This window comes from Panthera tigris, chromosome D2 (genome assembly GCF_018350195.1).
Source record: "Panthera tigris isolate Pti1 chromosome D2, P.tigris_Pti1_mat1.1, whole genome shotgun sequence".
NCBI classification, from domain to species: Eukaryota; Metazoa; Chordata; class Mammalia; order Carnivora; family Felidae; genus Panthera; species Panthera tigris.
The window spans coordinates 52,459,535-52,479,400 of NC_056670.1; the positions used below are offsets into that span (position 1 = coordinate 52,459,535).

The window sequence follows — 19,866 nt, forward strand, 5'->3', positions numbered from 1 at the left end:
CTTTAGCCTAATCTATAATAGTAAATTATTTTAGAAATTTGGCTTGACATACATACAGATGTGTTTTCTTGATTCCTTTTAAACTGAGGGTTGGTGGTTTGTGGTTTATTGTTCCTGTGATTGGCATTAAAAGCCTTATTTCACAGCTTGCAGTGAGGGACTATTGGGTAAAGAGTGGCTGTGTTCCACAAACTAAATTCAAAAAGTGTCAATCAAGGTCTCACATAGGTTGCCTAGAGAATGAGTTTTCTTACTGATTTCACCAAATGTCGCCTCATGCTGTCTTTGATTGGCACAGCCTGGCAGGGAGGATGGATGAATCTGTCACCGACTGGTTAATTGTGTTGCTGGTCTCAGTCTGACATCAGGTCTTTGACTCTTAAGTGGCTCAATACAAAACAAATTAGCAGATTGTAGTCATATTTCTCATTCTATATGCTTTGACTTTGTTGAATGCAGTCCATAAATCATATTGACTGACACACAAGTAAATGATGAAAGCTGCTTTTGAGACATGGATCTAGAAAGCAGCGCTGTGAAGGTGCCATGGAAGGATGCATATGGTTGACCCTTTGGGAATTTCCTAGGAGCCAAATGTCTCCTTACCACAATTGTTCTTAGAAGAAAAGCTTTTGGGTAATGCAAAAAGGATCTAATATGTCAGCAGATTCTCTTTTACAAGTTCCTTTGAAATATAAGAAGTTTGTCTAAGGGTTTTCTCTCTTTGCAAGTTGTTTTTCAGCAAAATGTTAGAGGAGGGTAAAAAAGTAGTTACCTTTAAAAGTTTGGCAGGTGTTTTTACTTACTTGGTGAACTTTGTGTTAAAGAGAAAGAAAATGTTAATAATAGTTGCAATTAATTTTTCAGATGAGGGCAGCAGAAATTTCTAGGTGCTTGAAATTTATTATTTTGGTTTTGTCTGTTAAAAAACAGAGCATCTCTAATGAAACAGGCTAGTTTTTAAAGATTATTCATTGCAAAAGTACTTAGATTATTTTTGTTTAGAAAATGATAATATAAGAATGTCAATAATAAAAACAATAGTAATGTTCAGAAAGGGGTGTTTTGTTTATGCCAAATGTACAAGGGCTACATCAGAAATGAATTGCCATAGGTATTTTTTGGGTGTGTAAATATTTGGAACATTAAACATTTTCTCTCTAAATATAAGTAATAGATGGAAATTTATGAATATTTGTGCACATTTTATGGTTAGGAATTAAACATTTTTTTAAAATGTATAATCTTATAGAACTTTTAACATACTTACAGAATCCAAACCTTTTATATTAACTTTAATTTGGGGCTATAAAAAGAACTTACTTCATTTGAAGATTTATAAAATATTTTACAAATACTTTAATCTTGTATCTTTGAGAACAATAAGCCTGTATTTAATATGTTTAATCAGAAGAAATTTAGTATTAGGGTTTTATTATTACGTATGTTGTTTAAACAAAAAGTTAAATTAGCGTGCACGTGTGTGTGTGTGTGTGTGTGTGTATGTGTGTGTGTGTGTGTGTTACCTATTTCCACTAAGTTTATGGAATAGCTGCCTCTATTTCTGTACTCTTACCATCATTTTTGGCTCCAGTACTATTGTTATATAGTCTTTTGTACCTTCAGAACCCATGTTGAATTTTAAGTATCACTTTAAAATTATACCACTTACCTTGTACAGTGTGTTTACTTATGAAATGAATATAATAGTAATTTAGGGGGCAATTTATTAATCTGTTTTGCAGTTAGTATATTATAGAGGCAACATAAGTAGAACATGGAGCTGATTGGATGGAGAAGTACATGAAACTAAAATGCAGTAGTTGTTCCATTGGGTCAAAATTACATTCCTGTTAAGTATTGTCAAGCCTGTTACATTATAATTAAATTACATGCCATTGATTTCTCCTCTTTCTACGTTTTTGTCCCCCTCCCATTCATATTGATATTATGGTGCTTGGGGAATGGAGCTGCATGTCTCCCAGACTAATTCCTCTTGGGTTTGGGGGATCTTGAAGCATGCTGGGTTTTGCATTGTTTGTTACATTCCTTTTTGGCAGTTCATCAGTATCTGTCAAATATATTGTTTGCATTGGCTTTTATCTCTACGTTTTTGATTGAGAAATTGAGATTCCATTTTAGATACAGTTTTTCACTGCATAGTGTCTAGATGCTAAAGACTTACTCAAAAAGATTGCCTTGTTTCTAGCCTGACTTTAAATGTGTAGTTTAATGAACAAATGTTCTAATAAATATCTGAAAAATATATTTATGTTCTTTCTTACTTCCCTGACAGATCAACTGTGTAAAACATTTCTGTACTAATTTAGTGAAGCATTTATGTTTAGGAGATTTTTTCATGACTTGATTAGCCTTTGTGAAAGTAGGAAAAGAATAATTATCAAATAGCACTGAGTAAATATTTATTAATGCAGATGAGGCAAAACATGGCACATTTTCCAAAAGTCATTATTTCTGACCATATTCATGGATCTTTGAATCCTATCACAGGAGTTAGTCCATCACCAAATCACATCGTTGTAGGTTGAAGACAGAAATACTAGGAGCAGTATTAGACAGGAAAACTATACAGGACAGAGTCTTTATAGTAATTTGTAATTTATTTTAAGCTTTTAATTGAAATCTGTCTAAAGAAGCAGTTTATACTAAAAGTGATGTAATGTGATTCAGCTTTGTAATCTAGAGATGAAACATGTAGCCTTAATTAAGGCTATCAGGGAAAATTTCTGTAGTTTTTAGGAGCTATTATGGTAGAAAATATTTTATAATGATACAAATGTGAAAGAAAACCACAAATATTTGTAGTTTACTTAACCATATATTTCTAAATTATCAGATGATTTTAAAACTAAATTTAGAAAAAAAAAACTAAATTTAGGTCTGTAGATGATTTTGAAATCATGTTGGTAGGACATTTCAAGAGGTCTAAAATAATAATTCATGTGTTTTTTACCTGTCTTTTAATTTTCCTGAGTGCAGTTAGAACTTCAATGGTATTTGTGTCCTGAGGAGGATAAGTAAACAAGATTAATTTTAATTCCTGTGCTAAAAGCATAGCCACTCAGAATACAGAAATAGAAAGGCCAATAATCACTGTTGTACCCCCTAAAAGACAACAAAAAGAATGTCAGGTATATAACTTTTCTGATACTTTATGGTGTATTTCTGTGTTTACTTATTTGCTTATTTATGTTTTGTTTTTGGTATTTGTTTTAAACAGGGGAAAGTTGCCCAGACTGCTTGCATGTCAGCCTGCCAGCATCTGTCAACATCCTTAATGCAGATGCTATTGGACAGTGAGTTAAAACAGATAAGCATGGGAGCCGTTCAGCAGTTTAACTTAGATGTCATACAGTGTGAATGTAAGTACCTTACTGGTTAAATCTCATGCATTTCTAGGAATCTATATTTAAATTATATGAAAAAAATGGTATATAGAAGGATAGTTCAGAAAAGAGGGAAAAGGCCTGGATCAGTGAGATTTTCAGCAGCCTTAGAAGTGACTTCTTTCCAGAAAGAGAAAAATACCTCATCTTCAGTTTAGGGCCTCTAGAGCTCTATCTAGAAAGCACTGAAGTGGCAGTACAGACTGGGATAATTGAAAAATGATTCATTTTCCTCCCCAGTCCTTTTTCTGGTCATTCTTGCCAGGACACTCCTAACATTGGTCATAAATGAATGAAATCATTCTAAGTTTGTCATTCTTACTTTATCGGTAGGCAGTTTTTGTTTTTGTTTTTGTTTTAAGTTTATTTATTTTGAGAAAGAGAGAAAGCACTAATTGGGGAGGGGCAGAGAGAGGGGAAGAGAGAGAGAATCCCAAGCAAGCTCCAGCCCAGGAACCATGAGATCACGACCTTAGCCAAAGTCAGATGCTTAACGGACTGAGCCACCCGGGCACCCTGGTAGATAGCTTTTTAGGTAATTGCTGGAAAGATAATCTTAGGACCCCACATTCCAAATGAAGCTTCTTTTATATTCTGAATATTTGGTTCTCATTCCCCCCCCCCCAATTTTTTAAGCTTTTACCTTTGCCATTGTTTTTCACTGTTTTCTGTAGGCAAGAGGTGAGCAGATTCTATTATCTAATGTTGACATTAGCCAGTCTGCTTCAAACTGAGATGTGCTGTTTGGTTATTAGCCTTGTTTATATATGCTTCTGGATGTGTGTTCTATCACCTTAAATTATAACCTTAAATAAAGAATGTAAGTATACAGAGCAATTTTCAAACATTGCTTTCAAATGAATGGTACACCGATTAAATAATGAAAGTCTCTGGTTGACAATTCAGCCAGGCACCACTGTTGATAAATTGGAAATCAGTGGGGCACAAGAAGGATTATAAAATATTTGTCTGAGGCAAATTTTGCAATAATTTGCTGATGTTGATCAGCAGTTTGCAGCTGAAGCAAGAGTGACTTTTTTTCAACAATTATTGAATATTTGCCCACTGTATAAGGCATTCTGCTAAGAAAAACATAATTAATATTAAAAAGAATAATCATGTAAGCTGTTTGATCAAGATCAGCACAAAAAAATAAGTCCAAAGTTTTTTTAAAACGTACCTATTCCCTTCAAAAAAAAAAAAAGAGAGATGCTTATTCACAAAGGAAAAGGAAATTAGTTTTTCCTTAGGGAAGAGAAGCATTCATTTTCTTTTCCTAAAAAGCCTTTCTATTTTCTCTAGTTAGAAAACGTTTATTATATATCTTTCTCAAAATAAAACTATCATTTTAAAAATGGTATTTAGGGATGCCTGGGTGGCTCAGTTGGTTAAGCATCTGACTATTTCGGCTCAGGTCATGATCTCACAGTTTGTGAGTTCTAGACCTACTTTGGGCTCCATGCTGACAGCACACAGCCAGGTTAGGATTCTCTGTCTCCCTCTCTCTGCCCCTCCCCTGCTCCCTCCCTCCCTCCTCTCTCTCTCAAAAGTAAGTATATAAACATTTAAAACAATAAAAAATATGTATATTTTTATATTGTATTTTAAAAATATTTATTAAAAAACACTTTTTCCCCCAAGTTTCTAAGCTCAAAGTAATTGTTATTCCATTCTACAAGTAGTTTGAAACTGATTTTTTTTTAAAGTTCTGTAAAAGTTATCTTATATGACATTACATATGTAAATATCTTACATAAATATTGCTTTAGGCATTTTGTGTTATTAGATCTTGAATGGATTCAGAATAATTGGGTGGTTCAACCCTTCATTTGTGTTCTCTTCCCTCTTCATAAAAGGCTAGCCTGGCTCTACTTACCGAAAGGTATATAAACCCCCAAATCTGTGCCTCTCTGCTTTCTATAGGATAGTTTCTACCTTCAGTTAACTTCTTATGTTGATATTTTCTTCTTCTTTTTTATTTTTTTTAATGTTTATTTATTTTTGAGAGAGAGACAGAGCGCAAGCAGGGGAGAGGCAGAGAGAGAGAGGGAGATACAGAATCCGAAACAGGCTCCAGGCTCTGAGCTGTCAGCACAGAGCCCGGCGCAGGGCTCGAACACAAACCTCGAAATCATGATCTGAGCCGAAGTCGGACATTCACCTGAGCTGAGCCACCCAGGCGCCTCTGTTGATATTTTCTTAAAGCACTGTTCTCTTGGAAGAGACCAAGAAGAATCCTAAGTATGAGGTATAACTCAGGAAATCTGAGTTCAAATACAAGAAGGGTAACCCCCAGCCTGATGGGGGCCAAGGTTCAGACTCTATAGATATGGAAAGGGAGAGACCAGAATTCAAAGACAAACCACCCAAGATAATTCAGCTTTCTTTAAGATTATGCCTATGGTTGGCACTGCTCCTTAATACTTATCATGTATTACTTAATCATTATTTAATACAGTATCATACATTTAGTACTCATGGAACAAATATAAACCAACATTACATTTTCCATGTTTATTCCACTCTCTTTCTGGCGTAAAAGACTTTCTCTACCCCCATCATGACTTTTAGTGACTGATTCACAAATCACTTAAAAATGAAACAGCTTTTTTTCTAATGAATATATTAAGAGAATTAAGTTTTCATTTCATTTTAAGTAGTAGTTTTGTTTTTTTAAACCTGGAAGAAAGCAGTATTTTCTTTTTCTTGTTTTTCTTTTCTTTTTTTTTAATTTAAGATTTTATTTTTAAGTAATGTCTACACCCAGCGTAGGGCACAAACCCACAACCTGGAGACCAAGAGTCGCATGCTGTACTGACTGAGCCAGCCAGGCACTCCAGAAAGCAGTTTTTTTAAATACACAGTTTAGGGGTACCTGAGTGGCTCAGTCAGTTCAGTGTTCCATTCTTGATTTTGACTCAGGTCATGATCTCATGGTTCATTAAACTGAGCCTGCATCAGGCTGTGTGCTGACAGGGCCAAGCTTGCTTCGGAATCTGTCTCTCCCTCTCTGTCTCTGCCCCTCCCTGCTCATGCTCGCTCTCTCTCTCTCTCTCTCTCTCTCTCTCTCTCAAAATAAATAAACAGTTTAAAAAATAAGGTAAAAGGTTTGTTTTCAGTATGAATGCAGTGTGTATGCTTTCTACATACTGGGGCAGGCAGAGGGGGAGAGGGATTTGGCTAGATAGGAGGAAGGCTAGAATGCATCATAGATTTGTGAAGAGAAGGGATCTGGATACCATAGGAATCAATTGGGGTATGGATCAGGAAGAAGATAGACAGGTAGTTCAAATGTAGAATCCTAAAAGCCAAACGATCATGGAGTTTCACCACTCACTTGGTAATAAAGATACACATACTCATCTACCTTGAAATCCTCTCTAAATAACCCTGCCAAGAAGTTGTCCAGCTAGTCCTTGAACATCCAGTTTGGGGGATTAACTACTCTTCAGAAAATGTGTTTCCGTATAATACATCACTCTATCAGTTTCTTAAAGTGAGGTGAAATCCCTTTCTCTCAACTTCTCTCAATGGAGCTAGTTCTACCTTGGCTACTGTCACCACTGCCTTTGTGCAAATTAGAAGTGGGATCCCTACTATAAGGAAAAGGTCCTCTAGAGTTGTCCCTTTTATATGAACTAGAAAAAGTTCACCCCTTTCCCAGCTGGACTCAACCCCCACCAAGGCACATGGCTTATCAAGTGAAATGTGAGCCCTTCCCTTCCTCCCCTCTCCTCTCCTCAGCTGGACACCCGTATGTAGTAAGCAGTCCGATACAGTCTGTATGTGGCAGTTCTGCCTAGGGTCATATAGAGAAAAAACAAATCCTCAGCCACAAGACCATTATATGAAAACTGCTCTTCCATCCTTCTAAATCTTCTGAAGGCCAGACATCAACAATTCCTCTTACTGTTCTCATGTAATACCATTTTAGATCCAAACATCTTCTTTGAACAAACTGGTTTGACTACCTTCTGTTTAATGTCTGGTACCCAAAGTTGACTACAGAGATACCCAGTTGTGGGAGAACCAGTCTAATCTGCAGTTGGACTATCAAATACATTGTGCCATAATCTGTACTTTATTAATAAAACCTAAACTACGATTACCTATTTTGGTTGCCAGAGTATACTCTTCTATTGTTGAAGCTGTAGTCTTCTAAAACCTCTGTATCGTTCTCTTCCTCTCTTTATATGCGTGTGTGTGTGTGTGTGCTTGAGGGGGTGGGGGGAGGGAGATTATTTTTTTTTTCAATGTATGAAATTTATTGTCAAATTGGTTTCCATACAACACCCAGTGCTCATCCCAAAAGGTGCCCTCCTCAATACCCATCACCCACCCTCCCCTCCCTCCCACCCCCCATCAACCCTCAGCTTGTTCTTAGTTTTTAAGAGTCTCTTATGCTTTGCCTCTTGAGGGAGGGAGATTATTAAGCTCTGTTTTCTTATCCTATACTTGTTTTGGGATTTTAAAGTTATCCCTATTAAATTTTAAGATTTGTCCCACAACTAACCTATTGAGATCTTTTTATATCAAAATTTAATATCATCCACAGATTTGTAATCATGCTTTTTATGTATTTAACGAGGCTACTAGCAAAATGTTGAACAAAACCATATAACTATGTCATGAGCTACAGGACATTAGTGGTTCTCAGAACCTGATCCCCAGGTGAGGACCTGAGAACTTGTTAGAAATGTGAATTCTTGGGTCCCACCTACTGAATTGGGAACTCTGGGCACCAGACCCAGCAGTTTCTCCTTAAATAGGACTCTTAGGTGATTTTGATGCACAGTAAACTTTGAGTACCACATTATATGGGCCTGCCCTTCATATTGACTTGTTTCCATTATTCAGAATTTTATGAGTATCTTAAGAGGTTTTTTTCAGCCAGTTACTAATTCCCTAATTGAACCTAACTCATGGTTTTGCTCAAAGTAATGAGCAAATTTGTCAGATACCTTGCATATAGGGATAATAACGACCTTTGGATTTTTCTTCTCAATCAATCTACCCTTTAAAAGAAGAAAATGATACTACTACCATTCTTCATAAATCCATATAGACTCATAGTAATTACTTTCTCTTCAAGATGCTCAGAAATTGTTACTTAAAAGACAGTGACTGGTTCTTGAGATTAACATAAAATCTTACTACTCTGTGTTAATACTAGCAAGAGATCCAGAGTCCAAGGAATTCAGGTAGTAGGGATCAGGAATTAGAGACCATGAACCATCAGAGATCCTGGGAAACTTGAGGCTTACTTCAAAGAATTTAAGCAATAGGAGGTGAGCATGAAATATAAGCATCAAAATGGTCTTTATTCTGAATTAGAGTTTCCTTTAATTGGGTTTGATCAGAAAACAGAGTGTTTATTTTTCCATCATCATTACTTTGTGAAAACATTATATTTCCTAGGCCTCAGAGTGTTAGTCTGCTGGTAGAAACCATTGGACATCTCACTGAAGCTGGGGAAGTGGGAGGATGGAAATAATTTAGTTTCTGTCATCATTCAACCAAGTGCTTTTAGTTTTTGTTTGTTTTGTTTTATTTTTCTGGTGGTGAAAGACTTCTCAGTGATCTTTGTGCTCACTTACTGCTTTAAACAATTTTTTCTAGTATTCCTTGTGACACACATATTTGTGAATTAAACTGGCTTGCACTAAAATTTCAATCTGTATCTGACTTTTTTCCCATGTAAAGTCAACTGATTTATAAGAAGATTCATTTATTTAAATGTTTAATGAGAACCTATTACCTGTTATGTACTGGGAAATCCAGGATGAATGAAGCTTCAAAGATCTCAGTCTGATTGGTTGGGAGGAGACAGACATGTAAATAACTACAATAGGACATAACAGTTTTTTTTTTTTAACGTTTATTTATTTTTGAGACAGAGAGAGACAGAGCATGAACAGGGGTGGGGCAGAGAGAGAGGGAGACACAGAATCTGAAACAGGCTTCAGGCTCTGAGCTGTCAGCACAGAGCCCGACGCGGGGCTCAAACTCACGGACCGTGAGATCATGACCTGAGCTGAAGTCGGATGCTTAACCGACTGAGCAACCCAGGTGCCCCAACAGTTATTTTTTAATAATGATTCTTCGCATAAATATACATTGTAGTAGAGAGGGAGCAATTCTTCACTCCATGGGGTTGAGAAGATTGACCGTGATACAAGTGAAATTTGAACTGGGTCTTAAAGGATGAGTAAGATTTCATCAAAAGCAGGGAAGGGCATTCTGAGCAGAGGGAATGGCATAGACTAAAACACTGTGGTGAGAGAACACTTAGGGACTCTTCAAACAGTCTTGTGTGACTAGACTACAAGATGCATGATGAAAGCGTTAGAAGATATGGCTGAAAAAAGTTAGACTTTATTTAATAAGCTTGGACTTTAATAAGCAGTGGAGAGTTATGGAAGCTTTTTAATCAGGACTATGATATGATAAAATCTATCATAGAAAGTTAACTCTATGTCATGTGGAAATTGAACTGAAATGAGATAATGCAAGTAGGAAAACCTGGTAAAAGACTATAGAAATTTTTTGCATGACGGATAAAAAGAGCTTGACTTTGGGCAGTGGGGATGAAGAGAAAAGGGTAGACTCCAGACCTTTAGGAGGAGGAAATACATAAAATTGTTGAGTGGGTAATGGTATAATTTGATATGATTAAGATGGTTAGAATCACACAGTGGAAGAGACCTAGAGAATGCATGTCATGATTTGGATACTGAGGACAAGTGTGAAAAGGGAGAGAAAGAGAGAGGGAGAGGAGGAGGGGCAGAGAGAGAAGAAGAGAGATTTAACATCCAGGATAGATCGTTAGATTCAACATAGAATTTTTAGTTGTAGGCACCTTGCAGAATGCTATGTTCACAGCATTATTTGTTGATAAATAAACAAATTAACAAATCAAGAAGTCTCTATAGGGGCGCCTGGGTGGCGCAGTCGGTTAAGCGTCCGACTTCGGCCAGGTCACGATCTCGCGGTCCGTGAGTTCGAGCCCCGCGTCAGGCTCTGGGCTGATGGCTCGGAGCCTGGAGCCTGTTTCCGATTCTGTGTCTCCCTCTCTCTGCCCCTCCCCCGTTCATGCTCTGTCTCTCTCTGTCCCAAAAATAAATAAAAAACGTTGAAAAAAAATTAAAAAAAAAAAGTCTCTATAATTTACATTTGTCTCTTAAAGTTCTGCCTTTGTTGTCAAAAAGTTAAGGCCAACTGATATGCTATACTTTAACTCAAGACCATTTAAGTTGTTGATACAGATGTAACTGATCATTTATAAAAGTTCTTAACATATTTTATGAGTATGTTTAACCCTTTAACTCTTATCTGTTCTGAGCTAAAGAGTTAAAGTTTCTTTAATATATTCTTATGGGATGGGGCATCTGGGTAGCTCAGTTGGTTGTGTCTGACACTTGATTTCGGCTCAGGTCATTGATCCCACAGTTGGTGAGTTCAGGCCCCACATAGGGCTCTGCACTGACCATGTGGAGCCTGCTTGGGATTCTCTGTTCCCCCTCTCTCTCTACCCTTCTTTCTCTCTCTCTCTCTCCCTCCCTCCCTCCTTTTCAAAAATAAACATTAAAAAAAAGAAAATCTCTATGAAAACAATATGTATTCTTATGGGGTTATTTTTACTACCCTTTTGGATTGTTTTCTTTTTTAACGCATACTAGGCAAAACTTGATAAAATGCCTGTTGGGTACCTGGGTGACTCCGTCGCTTAAGTGTCTGACTTCAGCTCAGGTCATGATCTCACGGTGCGTGGGTTCGAGCCCTGTGTCCAGCTCTGTGCTGACAGCTCAGAGCCTGGAGCCTGCTTCAGATTCTGTGTCTCCCTTTCTCTCTGCCCTTCCCCTGCTTGTGCTCCGTCTCTCTCTCTCTCACAAATAAATAAACATTGAAAAAAATTTTTTTTAAAGTCTGGGTTCAGGAATGCAGAATTATATGAACTTATGTAGAACTTTTTTTTTTAAGGTTTTACTTTTTAAGTAATCTCTACACCCAACATGGGGCTTGAACCTATAACCCAAGATCAAGAGACACATGCTCCACTAGTGAACCAGCCAGGTGCCCCCTTACATAGAATTTTTTTAAAAATTCTTTCAAATCAGCCTTAAGATGGTCTGAATATATGTCAGAAAGTTGAGACCATGGTTCCAGTCCTGGCTCTTTTTGGGCAAGTGACTTTGAACAAACCGACAATCAAGAGGCCTCAATTTTTCCTATAAAATGTAAGATTTGAAATTGATAATTTCCAAGATATATCCTAGTTTAAGATTGAGATGCAGAAAAATTTAAGGCAAAGCAATGTGGGGCTTTGGAGTAAATACACTAATTAATTCCTTATCTACTGTGTGTTTGGTATTTAGGCAACACAACGATAAACAAAATAGAAAAGATTGTTACTGTCTTGGGATTTAACCCCAGGGGAGGCAATCATTAAATAATTGCACCTGGTAAATATGATTGTAAATTGTTAAATTTTTTGGAAGTATTTGGTACTGTGAGAAAGTATAAGAAGTAGACCTAATTTAGAGAAAAATTTATATAGATTAAGAATATGAGGTAGGGTCTATGCATGAATGAAGTGGATACTTTTGATTAACTTGACTATAACCCACAATGCTACTATAACTACCTGGCTGGAGAAGTCAGGAAGGCGTCCATTTGGAATTGCAAATGTAGCTGCCTCTGAAAGCTGCATAGAACCTTTGATCCTATAATAGACTTTGTATAACTTCAGAGAAATTGCTTCTTGGTTGGAAGAGGATTTTCCACGCTTGGTATGAAGCAGATGTTCTAAATCTTATGTGTGCTTTTGTTTTGTACTTACTAAACACCTGTTATATATTGGGCCCCGACATAGGTTCCTTACAAATGCAAATGCATAGAGGAAAAGATCAAAATGTCCTCTTAAGTTTTTATAAGGGTATCTCTGAAATCTTTTACATCACTAACAAAATACAGAGTATTTCCAGAGCATCAGGCAATCAGAAAGAGTTGAAGTACCCCAAAATAGATCTAGAATGTCCTTTTTAATACATTCTATATAAATATCCAAATGAGGGTATCCATTCCTAAGAGTTTAACATCTTAAATCCATAGGTGTTAGAAAAGCTCCAGATTGAAGAGTACTAGCCTCTGCTTCAATGGTGAGTTATTGAGGAACAGATGAATCTCTACATGTAAAGGCCTTGGTCTTTTTCAATTTGGATAAAGGCTTAGCCCACTTAAAAAAAAAGATGAAGGCTCTTTATGGATTGTGTGTGTCTTTGTGCACGCACACACGGCTTTGACCTCAAGGCCTCTTAATGCTAGTCTTGAAAAGAGATCTATACCTCCAAATAAAAGGATTCAGGGAAAATCGTGTGGATATATCCATAGAACAGTATTTTTGTATCTCTCTCTTTTTTTTAAGTTTATTTATTTATTTTGAGAGAAAGAGTGAGAGTGTGCAGAGGAGGGGCATAGAGAGAGGGAAAGAGAGAATCGCAAGCAGCTGTCAGTGTAGAGCCCAGTGCAGGGTTCTAACTCATGAACCCCTGAGATCATTACTTGAGCAAAAATCAAGAGTCGGACGCTTAACTGACTGAGTCACGCAGACGCCCCAGTGCCTCTTTTTAGTTTAGTTTTCTTGTTGTTGTTGCTGTTGTTTTTGTTTGTTTGTTTGTTTGTTTCTGTTTTTGTTTTTGTTTGAGAGAGAACATGAACAAAGGAGGAGAAGAGAGCAGGGAACAGAGGATCCAAAGCAGGCTCTGCTCTGACAGCAGCAAGCCTGATGTGGGGCTTGTACTCACAAACTGTGAGATCACGACCTGAGCCAAAGTTGCTCAACAGACTGAGCCACCCAGACGCCTGCCCAGTGTCTCTTTCTGGATGCTATTTTGCCTCTGTGAATTGGTCCTGGTTTTAATAGACATAAGGTATCAGATAAGACTACTTTGCCCATATGTAATTCCAGGAGCGATGATTAGATACTACTTTATATAAAAGTGAGGTGACGAATGTAGAGGGGCATTTGGTCCTAGAGGCTTATACCCCATTGCTGCCAACCACATGTAACAATATAAGTCTAAGACTCAAGAATTCTAATAAGACCCTCGACTCCCAGGCATGAGTTCTTCATGATCAGAAAAACCACTAGATGGTGCTCTTAGTCATTCCTTCTAATGACACAACTGGTGCACTTCAAATACTTTCTTTGCCTAGCCAGAATTTGAGTTCTACCTAGCTACTTTAAATCTTCAGCTCTAGCAAGAAACAGAATCATAAGGAATCTCTTCAATATGCAGACTATTTTCAGTCATTTTATTTAGTTACAAAATTATTCCATTTTATATGCCCCTGCTTTGCCATCCACAGGCAGTCTTCAGACTAGCCTCACCTCCTCACCCTCTCTTTCAATCATTTGTCAATTCTTTTGGTCTTTTTGCTCTTATGACTCTTTCTTTCCCTTCCCCCCCCCACCCCCTGACAATTCTACATGTCCTGTGTAGATGTTGTCCAAATAATGCACATTCCCTACCCCACAGTAAAATAGCTGTCTGCCTAGGACAAGATTCTTTAAGGACTTATTTCCTCTGTATTTAATTTCAGGGAAGGTTTTGTACTTCCATGCCAGGATATATACTTACAGTCTGACATCCTAGCAGTCTTTGTACTCCCATACCAAATCCTGCACGTCTTTATTTAGATCCTGAAGGCAAATTGCTTTGTTATATATACAAATAACTTGTGTTTTTATCTACAAATATTCTTTAGTATCTTAAAACTTAAGAGATGGGTAATTTGGAAGACATTTTTTGGTCATTATAATCACAGTTTACATAGCATGTATTATTTTTTGCTTTCAGTTTTCTTCTAAATTAATTCAGACTTGTCCTCTTCCTGGTTAGGTTGATATAGCAGAGGTTTACTCTGTTATTTTAAATGACCTTCCCAGTAAGATCAGACATCTCCCTTTCTAGTCTTTCTTTTAGGGTATTTTAAAACTTTGGATCATTTATTATTATGAAGTTCCATATTCTAGCATAAAATAAGAGGAAATGAGTATATCATGAAGGTATTTTGCTTTCAAAAAATAAATGGTCAAATTGGACATTTAAGAGAAAAAAACCCCAGGGGTGCCTGTGTGGCTTAGTAGTTAGGTGTCTGACTCTTGATTTCAGCTCAGGTTATGATCTCCCAGCTTATGGGATTGAGCTCTGTGTGGGGCTCTGTGCTGATAAGGCAGAGCCTGGTTAGGATTCTCTCTCCCTCTCTCTTTGCCCCTCCCATCTCTGTGCTGTTCCACATGTGCGCGCGCTCTCTCTCTCTCTCTCTCTCTCAAAATAGATAAATGTTTAAAAAAAGAGGGGAAAACCCCCCAAGTTTTATACTAGCTTTATTTAAGGAAAAAAAAAAAGATTAGGGCTCCTGGGTGGCCTAGTCAGTTAAGTGTCCAACTTTGGCTCAGGTCATTATCTCATGGTTCATGAATTAGAGCCTCTTGTCGGGCTGTCTGCTGTCAGCACAGATTCCATTTAGGATCCTCTGTCTTCCTCTCTACCCCTTCCCCCCTCTCAAAAATAAATAGTAAACATTAAAAAAAATACTTTAGGGGTGCCTCGCTGGCTCAGTCAGTGGAGCATGAGAGTCTTAGTCTTGGGGATGTAAGTTCAAGCCCCACCCACGTTGGGTGAAGGTATTACTTAAAAACAAAATCTTTTGGGGCATCTGGGTGGCTCAGTTAAGCCTCAGACTCTTGATCTCAGCCCAGGTCATAGTCTCACAGTTGTGGAAGTGAGCCCCATGTCAGGATTCATGCTGACCATGGAGCCTGCTTGAGATTCTCTCACTCTTTCTGCTGCCTTTTTCTGACCCCCCTAAAAAAACAAAAACAAAAAACAAAACTTTAGAAAGCCCAGAAACTTTTTTTTTTCCTGGAAACTATGTTTAAATTTTATTGGAAGACCAGGATCAATGCGTGTTTGTTTGTTTGTTGGTTGGTTTTTAATTCATTTTGAAAGAGAGAAAGATAGCACAAGCAGAGGAGGGGCAGAGACAAAGGGAGAGAAAGAGAATCCCAAGCAGGCTCCCTGCTGTCAGCACAGAGCCTGATGCAAGGCTTGAACTCATGAACCATGAGCTCATGACCTGAACTAAAATTGAGTCTGATGCTTAACCGGACTGAACCATCCAGGCACTCCCAATTCGTGTTTTTTAAAAATACCCCTCATGGCATGGCTAAGTGACACAGACACAGATATCATAATAGGAAAGTAGGATTATTAAATAGAAATAGTGAAAAGATGACTGGAGGGAAAACCTAGAAACCCCAAAATATGACAAATCATATACAAAATGAGGATCTGGATGAGCCAAGAAGGAATCTGAAGATAATACTTAAAGGGATTCCAAAAATTAATATTCAATGCTTTAAAACTTCAGAGGTTGAAATCTATCTCTAAAATTATTGGGACCATTGGGGCACCTGGGTGGCTCAGTCGGTTAAGTGTCCAACTTCAGGTCATAAATTCGCCTTTGTGAGTTCAAGCCCCATGTCGGGCTCTGTGCTGACAGCTCAGAGCCTGGAGCCTGCTTTGGATTCTGTGTTTCCCTCCCTCTCTGCTCTTCCCTCGCTCACGTTCTGTCTCTCTCTCAAAAATAAATAAACATTTTTTAAAATTAAAAAAAAATAAAATTATTAGGACCAATAGGCAATATTAATAGAAATGAATTTTTTTTTTTTTTTTTTTTTGCTGCAAAAAGGTGATTTTATTAAAGCACAGGGACAGGACCCATGGGCAGGAAGAGCTGCACTGCAAGTGTTGGGGGATGACCGTTTTATGGAGTCGGCAGAGAAATGAATTATTTTTATTTTCATTCATTCATTCAACACATTTATTGGATATTTCCGATACACCAGACATGGATTATATAAAAGTAAAAGAAATGATCTCTGCGTCTCACAAGTTTCTTGTTTAGTGGAAGAACTCAACAATTTAGTTTTAATTAGTAAAAACAATACCCCTAATGTTTTTGAGCCATCCTCAATTATTTTGAAATAAATGTAGTATATAAACACAGAATGTTTTAGCTCTACAGTCCATTAGCCATATGTGGCTATTAAACTTAAATTAACTAAAAATTCAGTTAAGTGCAGATACATAACATTTCCATTATTGAATAACATTCTATTGGACAGCGCCATTCATGAGCTAAACAACAAGCTACATAATATATCAATTACCAAGACTGGATAGCATCCCTTTAGAATTTATTTGTTCATTTGTTCAGTTTTCCTTCATTCATTTAAGAAACTTCTATTGACTACTCATTACATGTCAGGCATCGTGCTAGGTGATAGGGATGTGGAAATGAAAATATATTCTCTACCCTAGGGAGTTCCTGGTCAGGTGGGAAGACCCAGACAGATAAACAATTATAAGATAGCAAAATAGGTGGTGTAGAGAGGCTAACCCAGCCTGTGGGGTAATGAAGATGATTGAATGGAAGGATAAGTAAGAGTTATCTGATGGAAAAGAAGAGGAGAAAGGCAAACAATTAAAAGATAGCAAAATGGGTGGTGTGGTTAGCCTGTGCACAGGAAGTTGCAGTGAGAACAAGGAGAGACTCACCCAGCTTGTAAGATAATGGAAGTTTTTCACTGAAGGTGATGATTGAATGGAAGGATAAGTAAGAGTTATCTGATGGAAAAAAAGGGGAGAAAGGCTGCTCCAGGCAGAAGGATAACAGAAACTATGGAAAGGGACTGTGGCATATGCAAGGAAGTGCAGGTAGTTTGGTATAGAAAGAGTTTAAGGTGCTCCTAGGGAAGTGGTAAGAGATGAGGCTAAAGAAATAGGCACGGGCCAGATTATAAAGGACCTTTTTTGTCTTGCTTTATTGTGAAGGTGATGGGGAACCATTGAAAAAAATGTTAAACTATGAAGTGGCACCAATCACATTTATATCTTACATAAATCACACAGGGAGTAGTGGATGGAAGAGTGGCACAGAAGAAGCAGAGAGATCAGAAAGGAGTGTGTGTTAACATCCAAGCAAGAAGATAGCTTGGACTAAGGTAGAGTCAGATTCAGACTCAAGATGTTTCAGAAGGTAGAGACAACAGGACTGAGTGAATTTGAGTTTTAAAGAAGAAAAAAATATGAAGCCATTGAACAAATTGAATAGCATATAATTACAAATGGTCCTCGATACCAGATGACTATCAGATTGCTAAATTGTCTTCTATCCCTAGAACACATTTGAGAAGAAGCCTGAGAGCTATAAATTAGTAAGTGGCACTTCCATATTAGTTAGGTTCTTGTGAGAGATAGGATAAAAGATAGAGGCTAAATATTTGATCAGATTCTGGATCAATGGATTGAATGCTAGGAGATCTGAATTAGCTATGTGATCCTGGGAATGTCACGACATGTTCAGTTTTTTAATCTATGAAATGAAGTACTGAGTGGCTTTTAAAAGCCTTCAGGAGACTAGTGAAAGTATTTCAAAGGGAGTTTCTCTTCTAGCTGCAAGATTTTATGATCCATCATCTGCATGTCCTATTTACTAAAATAAGTTATTGTGATGATCAAAGTAGGTGGTGTGTGAGAAAGTGCTTTGTAAACTGTGAGGTGCTATTTAAATGTATGGTACTATTATAATTTTGACACTAAGCTCTTTGGTTTGATGCCAAGTAATGGGGCTTAAACTACAGTGCCTTAAATAGGAACTTCTGAAAGAGAAGAAAATGGCAGATTATTTTCAGTCCAGAAAAATTCTGGTAGATTAAGATATTAATCTTAATCTGGGAGAGAAATCTGGGAGAATTAGATAATAATTGAAATTGAGTTTATTTTTATGCCTGATATATAAAGTAAGTCTCCTTGTGTTAAAGGAAGTATTTATTTTCTGTGTATGGGTATGTATACGTGGAAATGGTAGAAGCTGAGCTAACATTTACAGCCTTGGTGGGAAACCATTAGGGATTCATAGTGAACTGTTACTTGGAAACAGTAGCCTGAGATTGTGGTCAAAACAGCCAACAATATACTGGGTGGTCTTAAGAAAACTACTTTTTACTCTTTAAATTAAAAAGTACTTTTGGGGCACCTGGGTGGCTCAGTCAATTAAGTGTCTGACTCCTGATTTTGGCTCAAGTCATGGTCTCACAGTGCTTCAGATCAAGCCCCACGCTGTCCGTGCAGAGCCTTCTTAGAATTCTCTCTTCTCTCTCTCTCTGCCTCTCTCCTGACTCACACACACACTCTCTCTCAAAATAAGTAAACATTAAAAAAATACTTTTACTTTTAATAGGTTATTATAATTTTGTTTATTATTTTTCAATTAAGACCTGATGGTACTAGAGAAAGACAACTCAATTACTGGGGACATGGTTGGGGGTGATGGGGTTGCTACAGTATGAAAGTATGCTACTCTTCGCTGTACGAAAAGGCAATGATGTGAATGAATTACACTAAATACTGAGAAGTATGGCTGGATTTGCTCAGTAAATCGTAGTTTTCTGGAAATAGGGGGCCTGAGAAAAGTGAGTCACCTATCTATCTAATGAGTCACCTATCTAATGGCCGTAACTACATATGTAGTTAAGTACATAGCAGAGAACCAAGAAATAAAGGGAAAAAATGATACACCTCTGAGTAGCAAAAAGGTTACTCTTACTAGAAAAGTACATATACTCAAAGGCATATATAAAACCCATTTACCTTACTTGTGGGAGAGGCCCCTGCTCAGGCTGTATTTGCTCTTTAGACACAATTCTAGTAGTTGATTAGCTGACTAGCCAGTTTAAGACTATAAAAGGTAGCATATTAATAAGATGAGTGAGAGAGCAGGGAATAAGAATTGATGTTAAAACTGCAAGAGAGAAGGCAGAAAAATTATAAAGGCTAGATACAAGAACCCAAACAGCACAGCATTCTGAGCTATTTAAATAAATAAATAAATAAATAAATAAATAAATAAATAAATAAATAAAGGACCTTAATACTGCGGCAGCCCTGGGAATGTATTGTACTGTACAGAATAAAAAATGTTCTTAACAGTAATCCAGAGAATTAAGAAATGTTTGAATAATATTTAGAATACTCAAAAAAAAAGTTTAAAACCAAAGGAAGTATTATGTTACAGTTTAAAATTCCATCAAAAAATACTTAAGATTAAAAAGTTTTAATGCTTAAAGCAAAATTAACACTATCTTTAAACAAGAGCAGCAACAAAAACTTATTTTGACATTTTCATTCCCTAAAAGCGCCAGATAAATTAAGCTATGCTAAGCTTTCATGTATTTAAATTCAAATACATGATTCTGAGCCTTTCTAAACTATATTTCACATATAATGCACTGAACTTAGAATTATTTTTGTTATTCCAAGAACTATATATATAGGTTGAAAATTTAAATGGCTTCTAAAATACTGACTTACATAAATTCATAAATGAAAAA

The 19,866-nt window shown here is 37.0% G+C and overlaps 1 protein-coding gene across 9 annotated transcripts in view; it reads left to right on the forward strand.

Annotated features, from left to right (window-relative positions):
- Positions 1–19,866, forward strand: part of EXOC6 (exocyst complex component 6) — a 299,891-nt gene that overhangs the window by 239,987 nt on the left and 40,038 nt on the right. For 8 of the 9 annotated variants that reach the window (XM_042960757.1, XM_042960755.1, XM_007080097.3 and 5 more), the window contains one exon: positions 3,242–3,383. In XM_042960757.1, coding sequence (XP_042816691.1) covers positions 3,242–3,383 — 142 coding nt within the window. Of the gene's footprint in view, positions 1–3,241; positions 3,384–19,866 lie in introns of those variants that run through there. The other variant, XR_006209204.1, reaches the window with a different exon arrangement.